The 21,686-nt window shown below is 53.4% G+C and overlaps 1 protein-coding gene across 1 annotated transcript; it reads right to left on the reverse strand.

Moving 5' to 3' along the window:
- Positions 1–19,856: 19,856 nt before the first annotated feature.
- Positions 19,857–21,160, reverse strand: SP9 (Sp9 transcription factor). Its single transcript, XM_078615136.1, has one exon. The coding sequence runs from the start codon at positions 21,129–21,131 to the stop codon at positions 19,857–19,859; it is 1,275 nt and encodes a 424-aa protein (XP_078471262.1). The 5' UTR covers positions 21,132–21,160.
- Between the last annotated feature and the right edge of the window lie 526 nt (positions 21,161–21,686).

The following is a 21,686-nucleotide window of genomic DNA, read 5'->3' on the forward strand; positions in this document are numbered from 1 at the left end:
CACTACACTCACCACCACTACACTCACCACCAGTACACTCACCACTACACTCACCACTAGTGCACTCACCAGTGCACTCACCACTACACTCACCACCACTACACTCACCACTAGTGCACTCACCACCAGTACACTCACCACTAGTGCACTCACCACCAGTACACTCACCACTAGTGCACTCACCACCAGTACACTCACCACTACACTCACCACTAGTACACTCACTACTAGTACACTCACCACTACACTCACCACTAGCACACTCACCACTACACTCACCACTAGTGCACTCACCACTACACTCACCACTAGTACACTCACCACTAGTACACTCACCACTAGTACACTCACCACTACACTCACCAGTAGTACACTCACCACCAGTACACTCACCACTAGGACACTCACCACTAGTACACTCACCACTACACTCACCACTAGGACACTCACCACCAGTACACTCACCACTACACTCACCACTACTACACTCACCACTACACTCACCACTAGTACACTCACCACTACACTCACCACTAGGACACTCACCACCAGTACACTCACCACCAGTACACTCACCACTACACTCACCACTACTACACTCACCACTACACTCACCACTAGTACACTCACCACTACACTCACCAGTAGTACACTCACCACTACACTCACCACTAGTACACTCACCACTAGTACACTCACCACTACACTCACCACTGCACTCACCACTACACTCACCACTAGTACACTCACCACTAGTACACTCACCAGTAGTACACTCACCACTAGTACACTCACCACTACACTCACCACTACTACACTCACCACTACACTCACCACTACACTCACCACTAGTACACTCACCACTACACTCACCAGTAGTACACTCACCACTACACTCACCACTAGTACACTCACCACTACACTCACCACTGCACTCACCACTACACTCACCACTAGTACACTCACCACTAGTACACTCACCACTAGTACACTCACCACTAGCACACTCACCACTACACTCACCACTAGTGCACTCACCACTACACTCACCACTAGTACACTCACCACTAGTACACTCACCACTACACTCACTAGTACACTCACCACTAGTACACTCACCACTACACTCACCAGTAGTACACTCACCACTACACTCACCACCAGTACACTCACCACTACACTCACCACTACAACACTCACCACTACACTCACCACTAGTACACTCACCACTAGTACACTCACCAGTAGTACACTCACCACTAGTACACTCACCACTACACTCACCACTAGTACACTCACCACTAGCACACTCACCACTACACTCACCACTAGTGCACTCACCACTACACTCACCACTAGTACACTCACCACTAGTACACTCACCACTACACTCACTAGTACACTCACGACTAGTACACTCACCACTACACTCACCAGTAGTACACTCACCACTACACTCACCACCAGTACACTCACCACCAGTACACTCACCACTACACTCACCACTACAACACTCACCACTACACTCACCACTAGTACACTCACCACCACTACACTCACCACTACACTCACCACTACACTCACCACTAGTACACTCACCACTAGTACACTCACCACTACACTCACCAGTAGTACACTCACCACTACACTCACCACTAGTACACTCACCACTAGGACACTCACCACCAGTACACTCACCATTACACTCACCACTACTACACTCACCACTACACTCACCACTAGTACACTCACCACCACTACACTCACCACTAGTACACTCACCACTAGTACACTCACCACTGCATACCTGTCAACCCCTCACCAGTGCCCTACCTTACGACAGACCAATTCAGACCTTGCTGGTCGCCCCGTGCCCCTGATCATTCTCAACGTTTATCCTACAAAGCCCCATCACGAGGGAGAAACATAGACAGACAACACAAATAGTTTTGCCCGAATTGAAACGGCTGTCCGTTGTATGGACCTGAAAACTCTAATTTCCACGTACAAGGAAATGCGGGGTAAACCGTATGGGTCGACACGATATATTTTACTGATGCGCAATGATTAGTGAACGCCCACTAATTAGTCCGGGTTATTCGCGACAGATGTGTAACATCGCACAAATCTGGCTGCTCTATCGAGGCGAGCGCATTGTGAGCAGACAGATTTCGTCTCGGCAAGAGTTTCGAAATTGGTCAAAGTTTTTTGTTGTTGCTTTTTTCAATATTGTTCAGAGGTATTGCGTCGCAAGCGAGTGTATTTACATTCGTGCTGGGGGGGGGGGGGGGGTCCGTAATTGTTGCGCAAATGTAATTCGTGAACTGCTGCAATGGGTGCGTTTTGTGGTCATTGCAACATCCGATTTTCGCACCTGCGACGAGCACGGTTAACGACGTACGGTGCGAAAGAAGTTCAACGTAAATAAAATACTGAGTGTAGCCTATTGCAATCGATGAAGAGGGTTCATTGGGTCTTTAAATTAACGTGGTGGGGTGTTGTAATCAATTCACGAGGGTATCATTAGTGTTGTTGGGGGTGTTGTTGTCAGCGAGGACATCGTAATTAGCGAATAATTAGTGAGGATATTATCATCGGTGTGTTGCTGCAATCAGTAGGGTTACGCAAATGTGGTGTGTGTGGTGGCCGGTGGGACAGGCGGCCTGATTCCCCGTGTGACTGATGAGTCGCTGTTTGTGTGAAAGAGTCTCTGAGTGACCGAGTCGCTGTTTGTGTGAACGAGTCGCTATTTGAGTCTGGTTTGAGTCGCATCAGTGCGCGCTGGAGTCGTCTCGGAGGAGGAGTTCTCGGCTCGACGCTTGCTACAGGCGAATTCATCCATGTAGGCCACGGGTGCCCCTGTTATTATCCCCATCATCATTATCGTTATTGTTACACTGTGAGGATCGGTAATGTGTTTTTTTAAGTATGTACGGTATAATACATCGTGAAGATAATGATCGTTATGATGTCGACGATATATTCATCACGCTCATCAAAATCATGAACAGATGATGACGATAATATTGATGGTGATGATGTTTTCAAGGATGGTACTGATGTATATATGTTGAACTTCTTTCGCACCGTACGTAGCCAACCACTCTAATCGGAGGTGCGGTGTAAGGACAACAAACTCTACACAAAAAGCAATTCCAAAGAAATTATTTTCAATCCAGAATTAAATTGCATAGCTGCTGATGATGACGACGATGGAAACGATTGCTGACCATGAGATAGATGCAATTCCCATTGATGTCGATGAAAATCATATTAATGATCATAATTATAATGATGATACTGATGACGACGACGATGATGTCAAGGATGATGATATTGATGATGACGCTAGGATTATGGTAGTGCGGGACATGTCGCACACACATAGGTGTACAACATTTACACACTATACCTGTGTGCATTTCACACCTGATGATGACTGCTTGTGTTGCAGTCGAAACGTCGTGGGAATTTTTATTGTTTAACATTTATATTATTGTATTATTTCCCTTCTACGTGACTTTACCGAAAGAACCAAGAATATGAATCCCTGCAGTCACGAAAGCTTTAAAAAAAATGTAACACCTCCTCTATTCTCACCGCAAAGGGTAAAGCCTATTCATAATCTCCTCGTCTTCATATGTAATGGCATTCTAACGTGCGTTTAAATGTATTTCTTTTTCCGTCCATGTACAGAAGTGGGACCATTGTATGGTGATGAAGAACAATTTACGCAGTACAAAATGTGTCACACGAACAAAATAAGTTGTCACGGGTCAAGCTTATTCTCAATATTTTGTTTATTTATATAAAAACAATGTGATTAATGTTACAGCAGTTGGAAAATCCTCCACTGTCGTCATGGGCAAGGGCGCTTGTATTTCAGTCATCGATTGCGCGATACACCAGGCAGTCTTTACTGTTCACGATCATTCGGATAGATGGGGTATTTACACAAATGCGTATTTTGTAATCGCGAATCTATAGATGTGTTTTTAAAACATTGTGTTGCCACGGCCCATTCTGCCCGGCAAGGTGGTCGTTTCATCGAGCCACTGAGTTCAGTCCACGCTCTGCCTTGACCGGAGGTTATCCTGTGCGCACTTTCTCGCGTCCTGTCGACACTTCTTCAACGTCATACCAACACTGGTATATTTAAGTATTGATGCTGAACTTCTTTCGCACCGTACGTAGCCAACCGCGCGGCTAATAGAAGATGTGGGGGGGTGGGGGGGAAGAACAACGAGTGTGTGCACCTTAAACAAGTGTGTACACCTTAAACACGAGTAAGCAGCAACAGCACTGGTGGGAAGACAAAGGCGGCCGGTAGTGGAGCTAGGCCACAAAATCCCTCCCGTGCGTCCTAAAGTCAGCGCCTCGTAGTAGTTCGCGAACAGCACTTGCCCCAAGCACTCCACGAGGCTACCCGGGAGCTGTGTGTGTGTTGCGGTGTGGATATAGGTGGCTGCATTGTGGGTTATGGTACGTGTTGGTGTGTGTACGTGTCTTTGTTGGTGTGTGTGTGTGTCTTTGTTGGTGTGTGTGGTGTGTGTGTCTTTGTTGGTGTGTGTGTGTGTCTTTGTTGGTGTGTGTGTGTGTCTTTGTTGGTGTGTGTGTGTCTTTGTTGGTGTGTTTGTCTTTGTTGGTGTGTGTGTGTGGTGTGTGTGTGTATCTTTGTTGGGGTGTGTGTGTATTTTTGTTGGGGTGTGTGTGTGTCTTTGTTGGTGTGTGTGTGTATTTTTGTTGGGGTGTGTGTGTGGTGTGTGTGTATTTTTGTTGGGGTGTGTGTGTGTCTTTGTTGGTGTGTGTGTGTGTCTTTGTTGGTGTGTGTGTGTATCTTTGTTGGGGTGTGTGTGTGGTGTGTGCATCTGTGATGGGAGCGGTAGGGTGGAGGTCAGCGCGCTGCGCGACTAACCCGGTCACCCCGAGGTCGATTCCAGCTCACGGCCAACGCCAGTGACGATTTTTTTAACCGGATCGCGGTCTCCCTTAGGTCGACTCAGCCTCAAATGAGTAACCTGCTGCGTTATGCAAACGCCGCCACCGGGGAGACAAAGGCGGCCGGGCGTGTTGCTGGCCGTCAACCCCCTTCGTGTGCCGTGCCGACCCGCACGAGTGCTCGCTAACAGCACTTGCCCCAAAGGTTATACGGGGGGTCTTTGTCTTTGTATCTGTGTGTGTGTCTCTGTGTGTTGTGTCTCTGCGTGTTGTGTCTCTGTGTGTTATGTATATGTGTTGTGTATATGCGTTATGTATCTGTGTTATATATATGCGTGTTGTGTATATGTGTGTTGTGTATATGCGTGTTGTGTATATGTGTTATGTATCTGTGTGGTGGCTCTGTGTGCTGTGTGTCTGTGTGTTGTGTCTCTGTGTGTTGTGTTTCTCTGTGTGTTGTGTCTCTGTGTGTTGTGTTTCTCTGTGTGTGTCTGTATGTTATGTATCCGTGTGTCATGTATCTGTGTTGTGTATATGCGTGTTGTGTATATGTGTTATGTACATTGTGTTGTGTATATATGTTATGTATCTGTGTGTTGTGTATCTGTGTGTGTCTGTCCGTCTGCGGTGTCCGTGCCGCGCGGCTGATGGAAGCATCCTCGTCGCTGAGTCGCGCTCGGGGCGCGGGGGGCGGGGGGCGGGGGGCGGGGCGCGGGGGGCGGGGGGCGGGGCGCGGGGGGCGGGGGGCGGGGCGCGGGGGGCGGGGGGCGGGGCGCGGGGGGCGGGGGGGCGGGGGGCGGGGGGCGGGGGGCGGGGCGCGGGGGGCGGGGGGCGGGGGGCGGGGGGCGGGGCGCGGGGGGCGGGGGGCGGGGGGCGGGGGGCGGGGCGCGGGGGGCGGGGGGCGGGGGGCGGGGGGCGGGGGGCGGGGCTCGGGGGGCGGGGGGCGGGGGGCGGGGGGGCGGGGGGCGGGGGGCGGGGCGCGGGGGGCGGGGGGCGGGGCTCGGGGGGCGGGGGGCGGGGGGCGGGGCGCGGGGGGCGGGGGGCGGGGCGCGGGGGGCGGGGGGCGGGGGGCGGGGGGGCGGGGGGCGGGGGGCGGGGTTGTCGCGACTTCTGTCGGGAACGAGGCGCGACACCCGCCCGAGGCGACGATGCGTTTAACACGTGTGAGTGTGCACTAGTGTGTGAGTGTGCACTAGTGTGTGAGTGTGCACTAGTGTGTGTGCACTAGTGAGTGTGCACTAGTGTGTGAGTGTGCACTAGTGTGTGTGCACTAGTGAGTGTGCACTAGTGTGTGAGTGTGCACTAGTGTGTGAGTGTGCACTAGTGTGTGTGCACTAGTGTGTGTGCACTAGTGTGTGAGTGTGCACTAGTGTGTGAGTGTGCACTAGTGTGTGAGCGTGCACTAGTGTGTGAGCGTGCACTAGTGTGTGAGTGTGCACTAGTGTGTGTGCACTAGTGTGTGAGTGTGCACTAGTGTGTGAGTGTGCACTAGTGTGTGAGTGTGCACTAGTGTGTGTGCACTAGTGAGTGTGCACTAGTGTGTGAGTGTGCACTAGTGTGTGAGTGTGCACTAGTGTGTGTGCACTAGTGAGTGTGCACTAGTGTGTGAGTGTGCACTAGTGTGTGTGCACTAGTGTGTGTGCACTAGTGTGTGAGTGTGCACTAGTGTGTGAGTGTGCACTAGTGTGTGAGTGTGCACTAGTGTGTGTGCACTAGTGTGTGAGTGTGCACTAGTGTGTGTGCACTAGTGTGTGAGTGTGCACTAGTGTGTGTGAGTGTGCACTAGTGTGTGTGTGTGTGCACTAGTGTGTGTGTGCACTAGTGTGTGTGTGCACTAGTGAGTGTGTGTGCACTAGTGTGTGTGCACTAGTGAGTGTGTGTGCACTAGTGTGTGTGTGCACCAGTGTGTGAGTGTGCACTAGTGTGTGTGCACTAGTGAGTGTGCACTAGTGTGTGAGTGTGCACTAGTGTGTGAGTGTGCACTAGTGTGTGTGCACTAGTGAGTGTGCACTAGTGTGTGAGTGTGCACTAGTGTGTGAGTGTGCACTAGTGTGTGTGCACTAGTGTGTGTGCACTAGTGTGTGAGTGTGCACTAGTGTGTGAGTGTGCACTAGTGTGAGCGTGCACTAGTGTGTGAGTGTGCACTAGTGTGTGAGTGTGCACTAGTGTGTGTGCACTAGTGAGTGTGCACTAGTGTGTGAGTGTGCACTAGTGTGTGAGTGTGCACTAGTGTGTGTGCACTAGTGTGTGTGCACTAGTGTGTGAGTGTGCACTAGTGTGTGAGTGTGCACTAGTGTGTGTGCACTAGTGTGTGAGTGTGCACTAGTGTGTGTGCACTAGTGTGTGAGTGTGCACTAGTGTGTGAGTGTGCACTAGTGTGTGTGTGTGCACTAGTGTGTGTGTGCACTAGTGTGTGTGTGCACTAGTGTGTGTGCACTAGTGAGTGTGTGTGCACTAGTGTGTGTGCACTAGTGAGTGTGTGTGCACTAGTGTGTGTGTGCACCAGTGTGTGTGTGTGCACTAGTGTGTGTGTGCACTAGTGTGTGAGTGTGTGTGCACTAGTGTGTGAGTGTGTGTGCACTAGTGTGTGTGTGTGTGCACTAGTGTGTGTGTGTGCACTAGTGTTTGTTTGTGTGTGCACTATTGTGTGTGTGTGTACTAGTGAGTGTGTGTGCACTAGTGTGGGTGTGTGTGCACTAGTGTGTGTGTGTGCACTAGTGTGTGTGTGTGTGCACTAGTGTGTGTGTGTGCACTAGTGTGTGTGTGCGCACTAGTGTGTGTGTGCGCACTAGTGAGTGTGTGTGTTTACTAGTGTGTGTGTGTGTGCACTAGTGTGTGTGTGTGCACTAGTGTGTGTGTGTGTACTAGTGAGTGTGTGTGCACTAGTGTGGGTGTGTGTGCACTAGTGTGTGTGTGTGCACTAGTGTGTGTGTGCGCACTAGTGTGTGTGTGCGCACTAGTGAGTGTGTGTGTTTACTAGTGTGTGTGTGTGTGCACTAGTGTGTGTGTGTGCACTAGTGTGTGTGTGTGTGCACTAGTGTGTGTGTGTGCACTAGTGAGAGTGTGTGCACTAGTGAGAGTGTGTGTGCACTAGTGTGTGTGTGTGCACTAGTGTGTGTGTGTGCACTAGTGTGTGTGTGCGCACTAGTGTGTGTGTGTGCACTAGTGTGTGTGTGTGCACTAGTGAGAGTGTGTGCACTAGTGAGAGTGTGTGTGCACTAGTGTGTGTGTGTGCACTAGTGTGTGTGTGTGCACTAGTGTGTGTGTGCGCACTAGTGTGTGTGTGCGCACTAGTGAGTGTGTGTGTTTACTAGTGTGTGTGTGTGCACTAGTGTTTGTGTGTGTGTGCACTAGTGTGTGTGTGTGCACTAGTGTGTGTGTGTGCGCTAGTGTGTGTGTGTGCACTAGTGTGTGTGTGTGCACTAGTGCGTGTGTGTGTGTACTAGTGTGTGTGTGTGCACTAGTGTTTGTGTGTGTGTGCACTAGTGTGTGTGTGTGTACTAGTGAGTGTGTGTGCACTAGTGTGTGTGTGTGTGTGCACTAGTGTGTGTGTGCGCACTAGTGTGTGTGTGTGCACTAGTGTGTGTGTGCGCACTAGTGTGTGTGTGTGCACTAGTGAGTGTGTGTGTGTACTAGTGTGTACTTGTGTGTGCACTAGTGAGTGTGTGTGTGCACTAGTGTGTGTGTGTGCACTAGTGCGTGTGTGTGTGTACTAGTGTGTACTAGTCTGTGCACTAGTGAGTGTGTGTGTGCACTAGTGTGTGTGTGTGTGTACTAGTGTGTGTGTGTGCACTAGTGAGTGTGTGTGTGCACTAGTGTGTGTGTGTGCACTAGTGTGTGTGTGTGCACTAGTGTGTGTGTGTGCACTAGTGTGGGTGTGTGTGTGCACTAGTGTGTGTGTGTGTGCACTAGTGTGTACTATGTGTGTGCTCTAGTGTGTGTGTGTGCACTAGTGAGTGTGTGTGTACTGGTGTGTACTAGTGTGTGCACTAGTGAGTGTGTGTGTGCACTAGTGTGTGTGCGTGTGCACTAGTGAGTGTGTGTGCGCGTGCGTTGGGCGGTGTCCCGCGGTTTGCCGCATGCGTCACGAGCCCGGCACTCCCGGGTTCGATTCCCGTCCACGGCGACGACTTGGGGCGACAGCTCGTGTCAGCAATGCTCGCGGGCCTTCCCCAGGTGGACCAGGCCTCGAGAGCGAGTGCCTTGTCCACACATAAGAAGACAAAGGCGGCCTGGCGTAGCGCGTGCTCGCTAACAGGACTCGCCTCTCTGTAAAAGGTCGGTGCGTAAACACGTGTTGCGTAAACACGTGTTGCGTAAACACGTGCTGCGGTGGTGTACACGTGTATAGAGTCAGCAGTGTATAGATGTATCACATCTGGGGGCGCCTCGGTGGCGAGATGTTAACTACCTCGCCTGGTATACAGGAGGTCGTGGGTTCGATCCCGACCCTGACGCCTGCTGTCTGTGTGGAGTTTGCCTGTTTCCTTTGGCTCCCCGTGGTCGCGTGGATTTGTCTCGGGGTCCTGCGGTGTTTCTCCTCCACATTTAGCATCGACCTGCATGGAGAGTACGATGTGGCTGCTGCTAAACATTTCCCCTTGATAATAATCAACTTCGTTTGAGCTGTCATCTGTAATAGCCAGGGAGCTACGTATCTCAGTGCGCTTTACCTGGTAATAAAACAAATAGTTTCGTTTAATATCTTGTTGTTGTTGTTGTTTATCAGTCACGCGAGAGCGGTTCGCGGTCGTGTGATCGCACAACGTGTGACGAGGAGGAGGACGACGACTTCCTCCCTCGACTCGGGAACGATCGACATCATCGGCGTTGGAGAAAAGCAAAGTGGACTCGGGCAGTACGCGTGTCCACGGCTCGAGGCGACGATGGTCACGCTTGTCGAAGTGACAGTCCGTGAGAGCCGAACCAAAGAACCACTTAGACAACGCGCCGCAGAGATGTGGGGGAGTTGCTCATTGCGGCGATGGAGCAATGAGATCAGCTGAGATGTAGCTGGAGGAGATGAAAGCGGAATCTGCGCGTGCAGATGCTGGAGAGCATTATTTTTATTTTATTAATTTACATTTTTTACCTACGTGACTTTACCGAAAAAAAACCCCTAAGAATATGCTGGAGAGCAGCCGGTGCCTGTGGGTCCGTGGAACTTTCTGGTGGTTCCGCGAGGCTACGACAAGGGGGGCGGGCGGGGTGGGGTGGGGGGTGGTTCCGCGGAAAATAAAAACAAAAGGATAATCATAACCATCCTCACGAAGCAAATGTACAATTTGAGATAACTAAGAGGAGCGTGTGGTGGCCCGCGAAATGTTTGGAGGTTGAATAAGGATGGGTGGTGGGGGGGGAGGTGTGTTCCGCACACTCGACAAGATGCGTAACCGCTGCTGTCGAGTAAACATTGAAGGCGGCACCGTCCCGTGATGTGCGCCTTTCCAGGCCGACGTGGATGACCCTCGGCGGCAGTGAGGTGGCATTGTGGCAGCGTCGTGCCCGGCTGCTGTGAGTGGATGGCCGTGCGCTCACGGTGAGATGTAGCAGCAGCAGCAGCAACAGCAGCAGCAGCAGCAGCAACAGCAGCAGCAACAACAACAACAGCAGCAGCAGCAAACGACGACGAGCGAGCGAGCGGCCAGCATTGCACGCGTCCTGTGATCGATGCGCGTGACGAGGCGAGGCGAATGTTGTCAGTGAGGCCACGGGGGCCCTGGAGTTGTCCAAATCTCGAAGACATCTCGAGGCGGGGGAGGGGGGCGGGTTGTATCCACGTGCTCGTGCGTTGAACAGATAACGGTGGCGGTGGTGGTGGTGATGATGGTGGTGATGGTGGTGATGATGGTGATGATGGTGGTGGTGGTGATGATGGTGGTGATGGTGGTGGTGATGATGGTGGTGGTGGTGATGATGGTGGTGATGGTGGTGATGATGGTGATGATGGTGGTGGTGGTGATGATGGTGGTGATGGTGGTGGTGGTGGTGATGATGGTGGTGGTGGTGATGATGGTGGTGATGGTGGTGATGATGATGATGGTGGTGGTGGTGATGGTGGTGATGGTGGTGGTGGTGATGGTGGTGATGATGGTGGTGGTGATGATGGTGGTGATGATGGTGGTGATGATGGTGGTGGTGGTGGTGATGGTGGTGATGATGGTGGTGGTGGTGGTGATGGTGGTGGTGGTGATGGTGGTGGTGGTGGTGGTGGTGATGATGGTGGTGGTGGTGGTGGTGATGATGGTGGTGGTGGTGATGGTGGTGGTGATGGTGGTGGTGATGGTGGTGGTGGTGGTGGTGATGATGGTGGTGGTGGCGGTGGTGGTGGTGATGGTGGTGATGGTGGTGGTGATGATGGTGGTGGTGATGGTGGTGATGATGGTGGTGGTGGTGATGGTGGTGATGGTGGTGGTGGTGATGATGGTGGTGGTGGTGATGATGGTGGTGGTGGTGGTGATGGTGGTGATGGTGGTGGTGATGATGGTGGTGGTGGTGGTGATGATGGTGGTGGTGGTGGTGATGATGGTGGTGGTGGTGGTGATGATGGTGGTGGTGGTGATGATGGTGGTGATGATGGTGGTGGTGGTGGTGATGGTGGTGATGATGGTGGTGGTGGTGGTGATGGTGGTGGTGGTGGTGGTGATGGTGGTGATGATGGTGGTGGTGGTGGTGATGGTGGTGATGATGGTGGTGGTGATGGTGGTGGTGATAATGATGGTGGTGGTGATGATGATGGTGGTGGTGGTGGTGGTGATGATGATGATGGTGGTGGTGGTGATGATGATGGTAGTGGTGATGATGATGGTGGTGGTGGTGGTGATGATGATGGTAAATGTGTATATATTTACCATCATCACACAAACGATGTTTGTGTGATAAGTACAAGCCGCGTCACGCTGTGGGTGTTACGTGCATACAATTGTATGTATGTGTGTATGAAGTATACAAATGTGGGTTGTATACGCGGTGTGCAAGTCCACGTGTGCCCATTAATGTTTGTTTCGTGTTAATTCAATTGTTTTGGGAAGCACCACTGTAACAACAAACTCAACACATGCATATCATAGGCGACGTTTCGGGCAATGACCCTTATTCATAGCACATGCATGTATAGAAGGTGTACGCGTGGTACAGCATGTACGTGTATATTTGTGTACAGGTGTGTTCCTGTATTTATCTGCAGTACAATAGTAATACCTCGTGAGGACGACCGCTTGTGTTGCGATCGAAACGTCGTGATATATTATTTTTTGTTTTATTTAATGTTTTCTACCTACGTGACTTTACCGACAGAACCAAAGAGTATGGATTTCTGCAGTCACGAAAGCTTCAAATCAAGAATAGTTAATACTGTCGTTATAATCTAGGTAGAAAAACAGCAACTGTTTAACGTCAAAAAGTGACTTCGTAACTTTCTAAAGTGTCGAGTAACTGTAACGACAGCTAAAAAATAACCCAGTGACGTTAGAATGGTAGCAGAGCTCCTCCGCTCTTTATATCGGCCGTAGAGAACATATCTTTCAAAGCGTTGCTGTGTTTTATTCAAAGTGTCATTTATTTAAAACGTGACGGCATAGTTTGAGTTGCCACCCTTCCAAACACAAACTGTCGTGGGTCTGCGTTGAATAGCGAATTAAATAAACTTTTTTTAAAATATCTGCCCTATCCCTCATGCCGAGTTACGGTTTACATCTGTGCAACTTTCCTGCTTTCAACTTCATTTGATTTGTTTTCATATCAATCACTTGCGACCGGCTTTGCTATCCACACATGTGACATAGGCGTATGCAATTGTGCCGTGTTCTCGTGTCAAAATCTATATAAGTGTACATCAATGTGCGCGTGTGCAAATGTACGTACTGCGTATATGTAGGTATATATAAGGGTGGTTATTGGTGTCTTTTTGCATCTTAAGTGCCTTCGTAGGTGTTGGCTCACGGAAATTGTACCAACAGTCTCGAAATGCCGCACAGAGGAATGTATGCGTACGTGTACCAAGTGTGTGTGTGTGTGTGCTAAATCGTTTTGGTAGATTCGCATATTTACCAAAGTTCATTTTTCAATCAGAGTTCGTCGTGAAACTACCCGTTAACCTCCGGTGAAAGACACAGATTCCCCGTGCAAGCCCGTAACCATAAAACAAACATTGGGGTGCAAATGATGTTCGCGAGTAGCAGCACCTACGAAGGCGGCACGACACACGGAGGGTGATCGGTGGCCCAGCCCTCACGCACGGCCGTCTTTGTCTCCCGCGTGGCTATGTTCTACACACCGCAGCCAGGTACCCATTTGAGGCTGAGTCTACCTAGGGGAGCCCCCCCCCCGCCCCCAAAACCGGGTCAGATATTCGTCACTGGTGTTGGCCGTGAGCTCACCGCTACGCAAAACTCACGATGGAAGGGGAAGTCTTCGTGATTGTGTCCGCGTGCGTTTATAGATGCGTCTATGCGTCGAGATGTGTACATTGCAGACACTGCAGTGTGCGTTTCAGTGTGTACACTGTGTGTGTATACAATGTGTGTATGTTCACGAATGATGTGTGTTCTTAAAGGCTACAACGGGCGATCTGCGTGTGTTTTTGCTTAAAATGTGGCTATTTGTTGAATGTGTGTGTATGTATACCGCATATACATAAGTACGCGCGTATGTGCGCATACGCGCGTGCACTCGCGGATACATTTACCCCGTGCGTGCAAATTGTACGTATGTCGGGTTTGATGCGTGCGTACTATGCGTACATAAGCTTTCGTATCACCGCCTGACTTTCAGCCGGCTTTGGCGTCACACTCCGCGGCAGGCGACTTACTTTGCGCACTGCCTTGGTCGCATGCTCTGTGTTCTGTAAGTGTCGAGCGCGAGGTTTGGAGAATTGTAGAACTTTGCTGACCGTTTGCTCGTTCCTTTGGGAGCCAGGTTGAAAACACGTAGTTCTTTTTTTTTTTCAAGTGTACGACTTCGCAATCGGGAGCCAAATGTCAGATGTCTACCTCCGGTCGAGATGATTTAGAATGTAAACTCAAAAAAAACTCGGTCCCGAACGGGGGAGTTGTGGTGTAGCGGTGAGCGCGCTGCGCTAACCAACACCGGTGACGATTATCTGGACCGGCCCTCCCCTGGGTCGACTCAGCCTCAAATGAGTCACATAGTCACTTTAAGATGTTTTCTTGTTCATGTTTTAGTTTGTTGCGGTTGCACCCGATTCAAGAGCCGAATGGCTCACAGGGCTATACCAAATAAATGAAACTGAAAAATAAATGAGAACTTAAAGTACCTGGTGCGGTGTGAAAAACATAACCGCTAGGGATACAAAGGCGGCCGGGCGTGGTGCCGGCCACCCCACCCCCTCGTGTGCCTGTGCCGGCCTTCATAGGCACTCGCTAACGGTACTTGCCCCAACAGTCTGTTAAGGCTACACTGGGGGGGATCTTTGTCTCTGTTTATTTTGTAGAGTTGGAGTGGCGTCCTTCCGTGGCCAGCGCAATGCGACTATGCAAGCAGACGCGTTTGCACGAGTTTCACTCCGGACCACGGCGAGGGCGTCCTCCCTCTACCCCTTCACCATCCCGCACACTGACCGGCGTGGTGAAGTATGGTCAAACGACTGGCCGACACGACGTGGCGAGGCTTTCATCCAGCAGTGGATTGAGAGCGTTATTATTTACAATCGTGTAATTGTAAATGTATACTGCGTGTACAAGTAGTGTACAATGTGTAGGTGCACATCGACATCAATGCTGCGCTACGAACCCTTGCCGCCCGAGTTCGATTCCCGCTCACGGCCAACACCAGTCACGATTTTTTTGAAACGGTCCTGGGCCTCCCCTAGGTCGACTCAGCCTCAAATGAGTACCTGGTGCGATGTTTAAACGTCGTTACTGGGTAGACAAAAGGAGGCCAGCGATGGTGCTGGACACCCACCCCCTCGTGTGCCGTGCCGGTCCTCATAGGTGCCACTCGCTAACTCGCTCGAGAGAGCGGGGGGGGTCTTGGCCACGAGTGTCAGCGTGTCACGTGTTAGATGGTGGCGTTGCACCTCTCTCTGTCCCTTGTCCTCGTGCCGCAGTCTATTTGCTCAGCGGACAACGCTCGGAGACACGGGCTCGTCGTAGAGACACGGGTGGATTGTGGAGACACGGGTGGTTTGTGGAGACACGGGTGAACGTGGAGACACGGGTGAACGTGGGGACACGATGGGTGTGGAGACACAGTGAGTGTGGAGACACGGTGAGTGTGGAGACACGGTGAGTGTAAAGACACGGTGAGTGTGGAGACACGGTTGGTGTGGAGACACGGTGGGTGTGGAGACACGGTGAGTGTGGAGACACGGTGGTGCGTGGAGACACGGGTGGGTGTGGAGACACGGTGGGTGTGGAGACACGGTGGCTGTGGAGACACGGATGAGTAGAGACACGTGCAGAGGCTCGACTCTGTAGATGTTAACATGTACGGGATACGCGTGCCTGTGTGTGTGTGATGTCACGTGGTGCCTGTACGTGCGTGCGTGTGGCGGACAGCGCTACGCTGCGCTATGAACTCGGCCACACGGGTTCGATTCCCGCTCACGGCCACCAACACCAGTGACGATTATCTGAACCGGTCCTGGGCCTCCCCTAGGTCGACTCAGCCTTAAATGAGTACCTGGTTGCGGTGTGTAAACATCGCCACTGGGGAGACAAATGCCGGCCGGGCGTTGTGTTGGCCACCCACCCCCTTGTGTGCCGTTCCGACCTTTATAGGTGCTCGCTAACAGCACTTGCCCCTACAGTCTGTTAAGGCTACACCGGGGATCTTTGTCTTTTGTGTGCGATGTAACGGGTTGCCTGTGCGTGTGTGTGTGTATGCGATGTAACAGGTTGCATGTGCGTGTGTACGTGTGTACGTGTGTGTGTGATGTAACGGGTTGCCTGTGCGTGTGTGTGTACGTGTGTGTGTGTGATGTAACGGGTTGCCTGTGCGTGTGTGTGTGTACGTGTGTGTGTGTGTACGTGTGTATACGTGTGTGTGTGTACGTACGTGTGTGTGTGTACGTGTGTGTGTGCGTGTGTGTGTAATGTAACGGGGTTACCTGTACCTCTGTGTGTGTGTGTGTGTACGTGTGTGTGCGATGTAACGGGTTGCCTGTGCGTGTACGTGTGTGTGTGCGATGTAACGGGTTTGCCTGTGCGAGCTGTGTAAAGACCGTCCCGCCGTCTCCGTGACTCCTCCACGCGCCCCGCGCTCGGCATCATTGTGAGCCGCGTGCCGGGGCCAACTCCAGCTGATCAATGCTCCGGCTACAAAGTTACCCGGCAGATCAATGCGCCTGTCTTATATTGTGCACAACGACGCTATATCATGATTATTTAGTGTTATACATTTTATAGATATACAATCTTGATTTGAAGCTTTCGTGGCTGCAGGAATCCATACTCTTTGGTTCTTTCGGTAAAGTCACGTGGGTAGACAAAATAATAGAAGAAAACACGACGTTTCGATCGCGACACAAGCGCCCGTCTTTATATAGTTTTGCTTCGAACACACACAAGAGTCCGACCTCGACGTCCTTCCTTGGCTATGAACATCCTGGCAGTTAATCAGCATCGGTTTGGAGCAACACCGACTCTGCCGACGAGACACTTTTATATCGAATCCTGACTCGGAGTTTCCTCGTATGAAAAGAAAGCTGCTCGAAAAATAAAAAGACAGCTCTCGCCGAAGGCCGCGTGGCCCATGGGATATGGGTAAAACATATATATAGATAATGATTGTTATTTAATTGATGTTGAGAGATAGACATGGGAAGGAGGCGTTTCGTCTGCCTGTGGATGTTGTTACTCGATTCGTCAGTCCACGGCACCTGTTAGAGCGCGCGTCTGATGGACGCAGCTTAGATTTTTTTTGGTTTAATATATAACTACACCTCGGATCTAAACGTTGTTTAAACCCACATTTTACATGCAGTTTTGCTGTTGCTTAAACCCGAGCGCATCCCAAGATGCGCCGCGCACAAGACGTGCGCGCTCGAGAGGGCTAAACTTCAGGCGAGGAACTGAAGAGGAGGCGGAGGCTACGGCAGAAAGGGAATTGAGAGGGAAGTTTCCTTTGAATGAAGCCTCTTCACGGACACCGAAGGACTCCTCCTCCGGGCACGGGGAGGAAGAGTGGAGTCGTTTGGAGCCCCCCCCTGGACGGGAACGCAGGGAAGTCGCTCCCCAGAGAGATTGGTCAGAGCGAGGGGCACAGCGCACAAGAAGGGAGCAGCCAATTCCCATTGAGCGACGGCTGCCGATTTGCGTGCACGTTATGTCGAACTTCACGTGGCCTCGACGTGGCCTCGACGTGCACGTAGCGTGACACAAGCGCCGTGGTGACGTCACCGCCACTTGTTGTTATGTAGAACTTCTTTTCGCACCTCCGATGAGCACGGTTGGCTGCGTATGGCGCGTAAGAAGTCCACCGTACATACAAAAGAACAAAAAATATCGCGAAAGTACCGTGCCGGTATTATCAATGTACCCGATATCGCAGCTGGTGTGATCGATGTATGTGTTAGAATACGTCTCGAATGATGTACGCATTAGAGAAGCCCGTGCAATATAAGCATCAAAGTGACCGTGGTGTATTAGCGTACCTGCGATGAATTGTGCCTATCGGATTGCCCGCGCGACGCACGTGCCCGCTGGAGTGCGTGACACGTCTGCGGCAGACGCGCCGCGTGTCCCGCAGGTGACCCGATAGCCACGAAGCAGACGCCGGCACGAGGCACCATTCTACCCAAAGTCGCCGAGAAAACCGCAGAGACCGCCCGCGAAAGAGCGACGAGTGTTGCGGCTGTCAAGGTGGCCACGACGCGTGGAGACGGAGGGCACGGTGTTTCCGACCAGAAGACACGCGGAACGCAAGGTTCGGGGATAGCGGGAAGCAACCAAGTGTGGGGAGACGCGGGGAACGCTTAGCCAAGAGACACGGGGGCTCGCACATTTGTGAAGACACCGATGAGCGCAACGCGTGTGCGACACGGCGAGCACGTGTCTTCCGCAGGGAGCGCGAGGAGAAACAGGGAGCACGGCGAAGTGTGGGAGCAACGCGGCGAGGGGGGGGAGCACGTGGCCGTGGATGAGCGAATCCGTCCCGGAGTTTGGCGTCTTCGTTACAAATCCGCGCTGTGCCCGCTTTTGATCCTCGTGATAGGCGGCGCAGCGGTGCCGGAAATAATTAAACGTTATAATTGAAAGGAGGAAAGCTCCCCCCATCACCCCCCCCCCCACGCGCATACACAATCAATCGCCTCGCATTTTCTTTTCTCGATTGTCGTTTCGGGTTAAGGGTTCCAAATCCAGACGACCAATGTGGGATAATTAAAATGTACAAGTTCAAGGGCTTTGCTCTTCTACCCCAACACCAGGTGTCGTGTTCCCGCAGACTGGGGCTAAGAAAAATAAGCAACTACACACACGCGCCGAGACAGCGGCCTCGTAACAAAGTGAAATCGGGGCACCCACAACCCCATCGCGTTGTCTTCTTGGTTTTTTCGGTAAATGCACGTAGAATGGAAACAATAAAAATAATAAAATAAAACATAATACAATAATTCTCACGACGTTTCGGCCACAACGCAAGCAGCCGTCATAAAATAATTCTCAGACCTGGTCTTCACCTGATGACGGCTGCTTGCGTTGTGGCAGAAACGTCGTGAGAATTATGTTATGACGGCTGCTTGCGTTGTGGCCGAAACGTCGTGAGAATTATTTTATTGTTTTATTTGATTATTTGTATTGTTTCCATTCTACGTGACTTTACCGAAAGAACCAAGAAGATGAATCCCTGCAGTCACGAAAGCTTTAAATCGAAACCCCATCGCGTTGCATCACCGAAGCGAGCACAAAGGCGCCGCGTGGCGTCTTACGCGGCGACGACGGCGTGAACGAGTTGAACACGCGCGTTCTTGTGCGGTTAAAACACACACACACACACGCACACGTGGGCGCGCGTGTGTGTGTGTGTGTGCATGGGGAGCGGTGGTGTAGCGGTTAGCGCTACGCTGCGCTATGAAAGTGGCGACGCGGGTTCGATTCCCGCTCACGGCCAACACCGGTGACGATTATCTGAACCGGTCCTGGGCCTCCCCGAGGTCGACTCAGCCTCAACATTAGTACCTGGTGCGGTGTGTAAACATCGCCACTGTGGAGTGGGGAGACAAAGGCGGTCGGGCGTGGTGCTGGTCACCCACCCTCTCGTGTGCTGTGCCGGCCTTTATAGGTGCTCGCTAACGGCACTTGCCCCAACAGTCTGTTAAAGGCTATACGGGGGATCTTTGTCTTTGTGTGTCACCTCACGGAGAGAGACTGGGAGAGGAAGTTCGCGCGGCGCCAGTCGCGACAGCGGATCGCGACGCGACACACGACATGTAAACGGCGTTTTAGTGCACATCTGTGTTTAATTCTTGTCGCCAAATTGATACATACGATTAAATTATAAGGGAGCACAAAATATCTTACATTATTGTTAATTTCCCAGAACTATCGATTACCGCAAAAAAATATACAACTATTGTACAAAGTGCGATATTGAGACTCGACACAGCCTATGGGCGTCACGACCAAGCGAATCTTAATTTAAGGAACGAACCTAAAACAAAAACAAAACTTCGCTATTTTTAACCGAACAGGAAGGAAAAAAAACCCGTCGCAAGCAGCAGCAGCAGCAGCAGTCACCTCGTGAACCCGAAGTCACAACGCGCAGATTTTTTTTTGGTCTTCAACTCACGAAGCTCCTCACCTGTGCGCTCAGCCGGCACCGCCGCGGCCTCACGAGTTCCCCAAGAGCGCGCACCGCTCGCGGGAGGGGGCCTCTTCCACCCGCCTCCCTCCTCCTCCTCCTCCTCGGCTCAGGAGCCGCTGCCGCACCACCCCCCCCCACCCCCGGCTCAGGAGCCGTTACCCCCCCGGCTCAGGCCCGCACGTCTCGGGGGAGTGTGGGTGCGGGGAGCCGGGGTTGCTCGTCTCGTCGCTCTCGCTGCCCGCCTTGCCGCCACTGTGCGTCTTCACGTGCTTGCTCAGGTGGTCGCTGCGCATGAACCTCTTGTTGCACACGGGGCACGCGAAGCGCTTCTCGCCCGTGTGCGTGCGCAGGTGCCGCTGCAGCTCGTCCGAGCGCGTGAAGCGCTTCCCGCAGAACAGCCAGTTGCACACGAACGGCCGCTCGCCCGTGTGCCAGCGCAGGTGCGCCTTGAGGTGCGACGTCTTGCCGTACACCTTGCCGCAGCCCGGGATGTGGCAGTTGTGGAGGCCTTTGCGCCTCAGGCTGGCGCCGGGTCCCAGCCGCTCCGCCTCTTGGCAGTTGGGGCAGTCGCACGTGGCGCGCCCCGGGAAACGTCGCGCCAGGGCGCGCGAGGAGCCGCTCAGGGTCGGCGGCCCCGAGATCATGGGCCCCGGGGGCAGGCCGCCGCCGCCGCCGCCGGGCGACTCCCCGTACGAGGGCAGCATGGACTTGAAGCCGTCCTGCGCGAGCAGGTGCTGCGTGGCCGGGAGCAGATGCGGCGACGAGGCGGAAATGCCCGTGGAGCTGAAGGCCGAGTGTCCGAGGCTCGAGAAGTCGGAGCTGTAGCCGCCGAGCTGCGAGTGCAGCGCGGGCGACTGCAGCGGCGCCGAGTGCAGCGCGCCCTGGAGACTCCCCGCGGGGTTCTGCACCTCGAGCCAGTTCGAGTTGGCGTGCACGTCCCACCAGGCGGGCGTCCCCGCGCTCACGTCGTTGCTGACGCCCGCGTGCGCGCCCGCCTTGAACCACGACTCGTAGGGGTGGGCCATGCCCACGCGCGAGTACATGCCCTGCAGGCTCTCCTGCACCGACGTGTGCACCTTGGACACGAAGGCCGACTGCGAGCACTCGGGCGAGCTGACGCTCGTGGCGACGACGGGCGGCGCTTGGTAGAGCGCGTAGTCGCCGGGGAAGCCGGGCGAGGAGGACGACGAGGCGGTGGACGAGGAGGAGGAGGCGGCGAGGCTGAAGGCGCTGGGCCCCGCGGCGACGTGGCCGCTCGCGCAGTCCGCGAGGTCCCCGCGCTGGCCCGGGGTGCCCAGGCCCGGGTGCCCGGCGCCGCTAGACGTGGGCCGCTTCCACGGGTAGAAGCCGCCCTTGCCGTACGCGGGGGAGTCCGCGGCGGGGGACAGGGCCCGGGCGCTGCCGATCTTATTGCAGGTGGCGGCCAGCATGGCCAGCGGTGCCGAGGTCAGCTTGTGCTCCTCCTAGGGCCGTGGTGGGGAGGGGGGGGGGGTGTGGAGACGCACACGGTGGCGGGCGGGCGTGAGTTTCTCGCGGCGCTTATCGTGGCACGGGGGGGGGGGGGTCTCACTCGCGACCCCGAGGCGAGGGATGCCGCGGTCCGGCTCGGCGGTGCGGTGTCGTAGCGGTTGTGCGACGCAACCGCGAAGTGAAACCGCGTGTCACTCTCTCCACCCGCGTGATTTCACAGAACTCCTCGAGACGCGGATCGCATCGGGCTAAAGTCGCCCCAAACTGATCTGCGAGTGACAGCGCCCGGGAACCGCGTGCAACTCCCTAGAGGCGACGACGACTCCCGTGCGCGCGCGGGACGTACCTGGTGCTCTTCGCCGCAGAAACGCTGAACCGCAGCCGCAAAGAGCAACTTGGGGCGCGCCGGAACAACCCGGGCTCGCTCGGGGGAGCCGCGGAGGGTGAAGCCGAGGCGCGCCTATGGGGCCCCGGGGGCACGGGGCAGAGAGGCGGAGAGAGCGAGGCCCGCGACA

Source organism: Lampetra planeri, chromosome 2, assembly GCF_965212315.1.
Source record: "Lampetra planeri chromosome 2, kcLamPlan1.2.h2, whole genome shotgun sequence".
NCBI classification, from domain to species: Eukaryota; Metazoa; Chordata; class Hyperoartia; order Petromyzontiformes; family Petromyzontidae; genus Lampetra; species Lampetra planeri.

Excerpts from the sequence above, each read along its gene's own strand:
- SP9 (XM_078615136.1), bottom strand. The coding sequence starts at position 21,131 with ATGCTGGCCGCCACCTGCAATAAGATCGGCAGCGCCCGGGCCCTGTCC.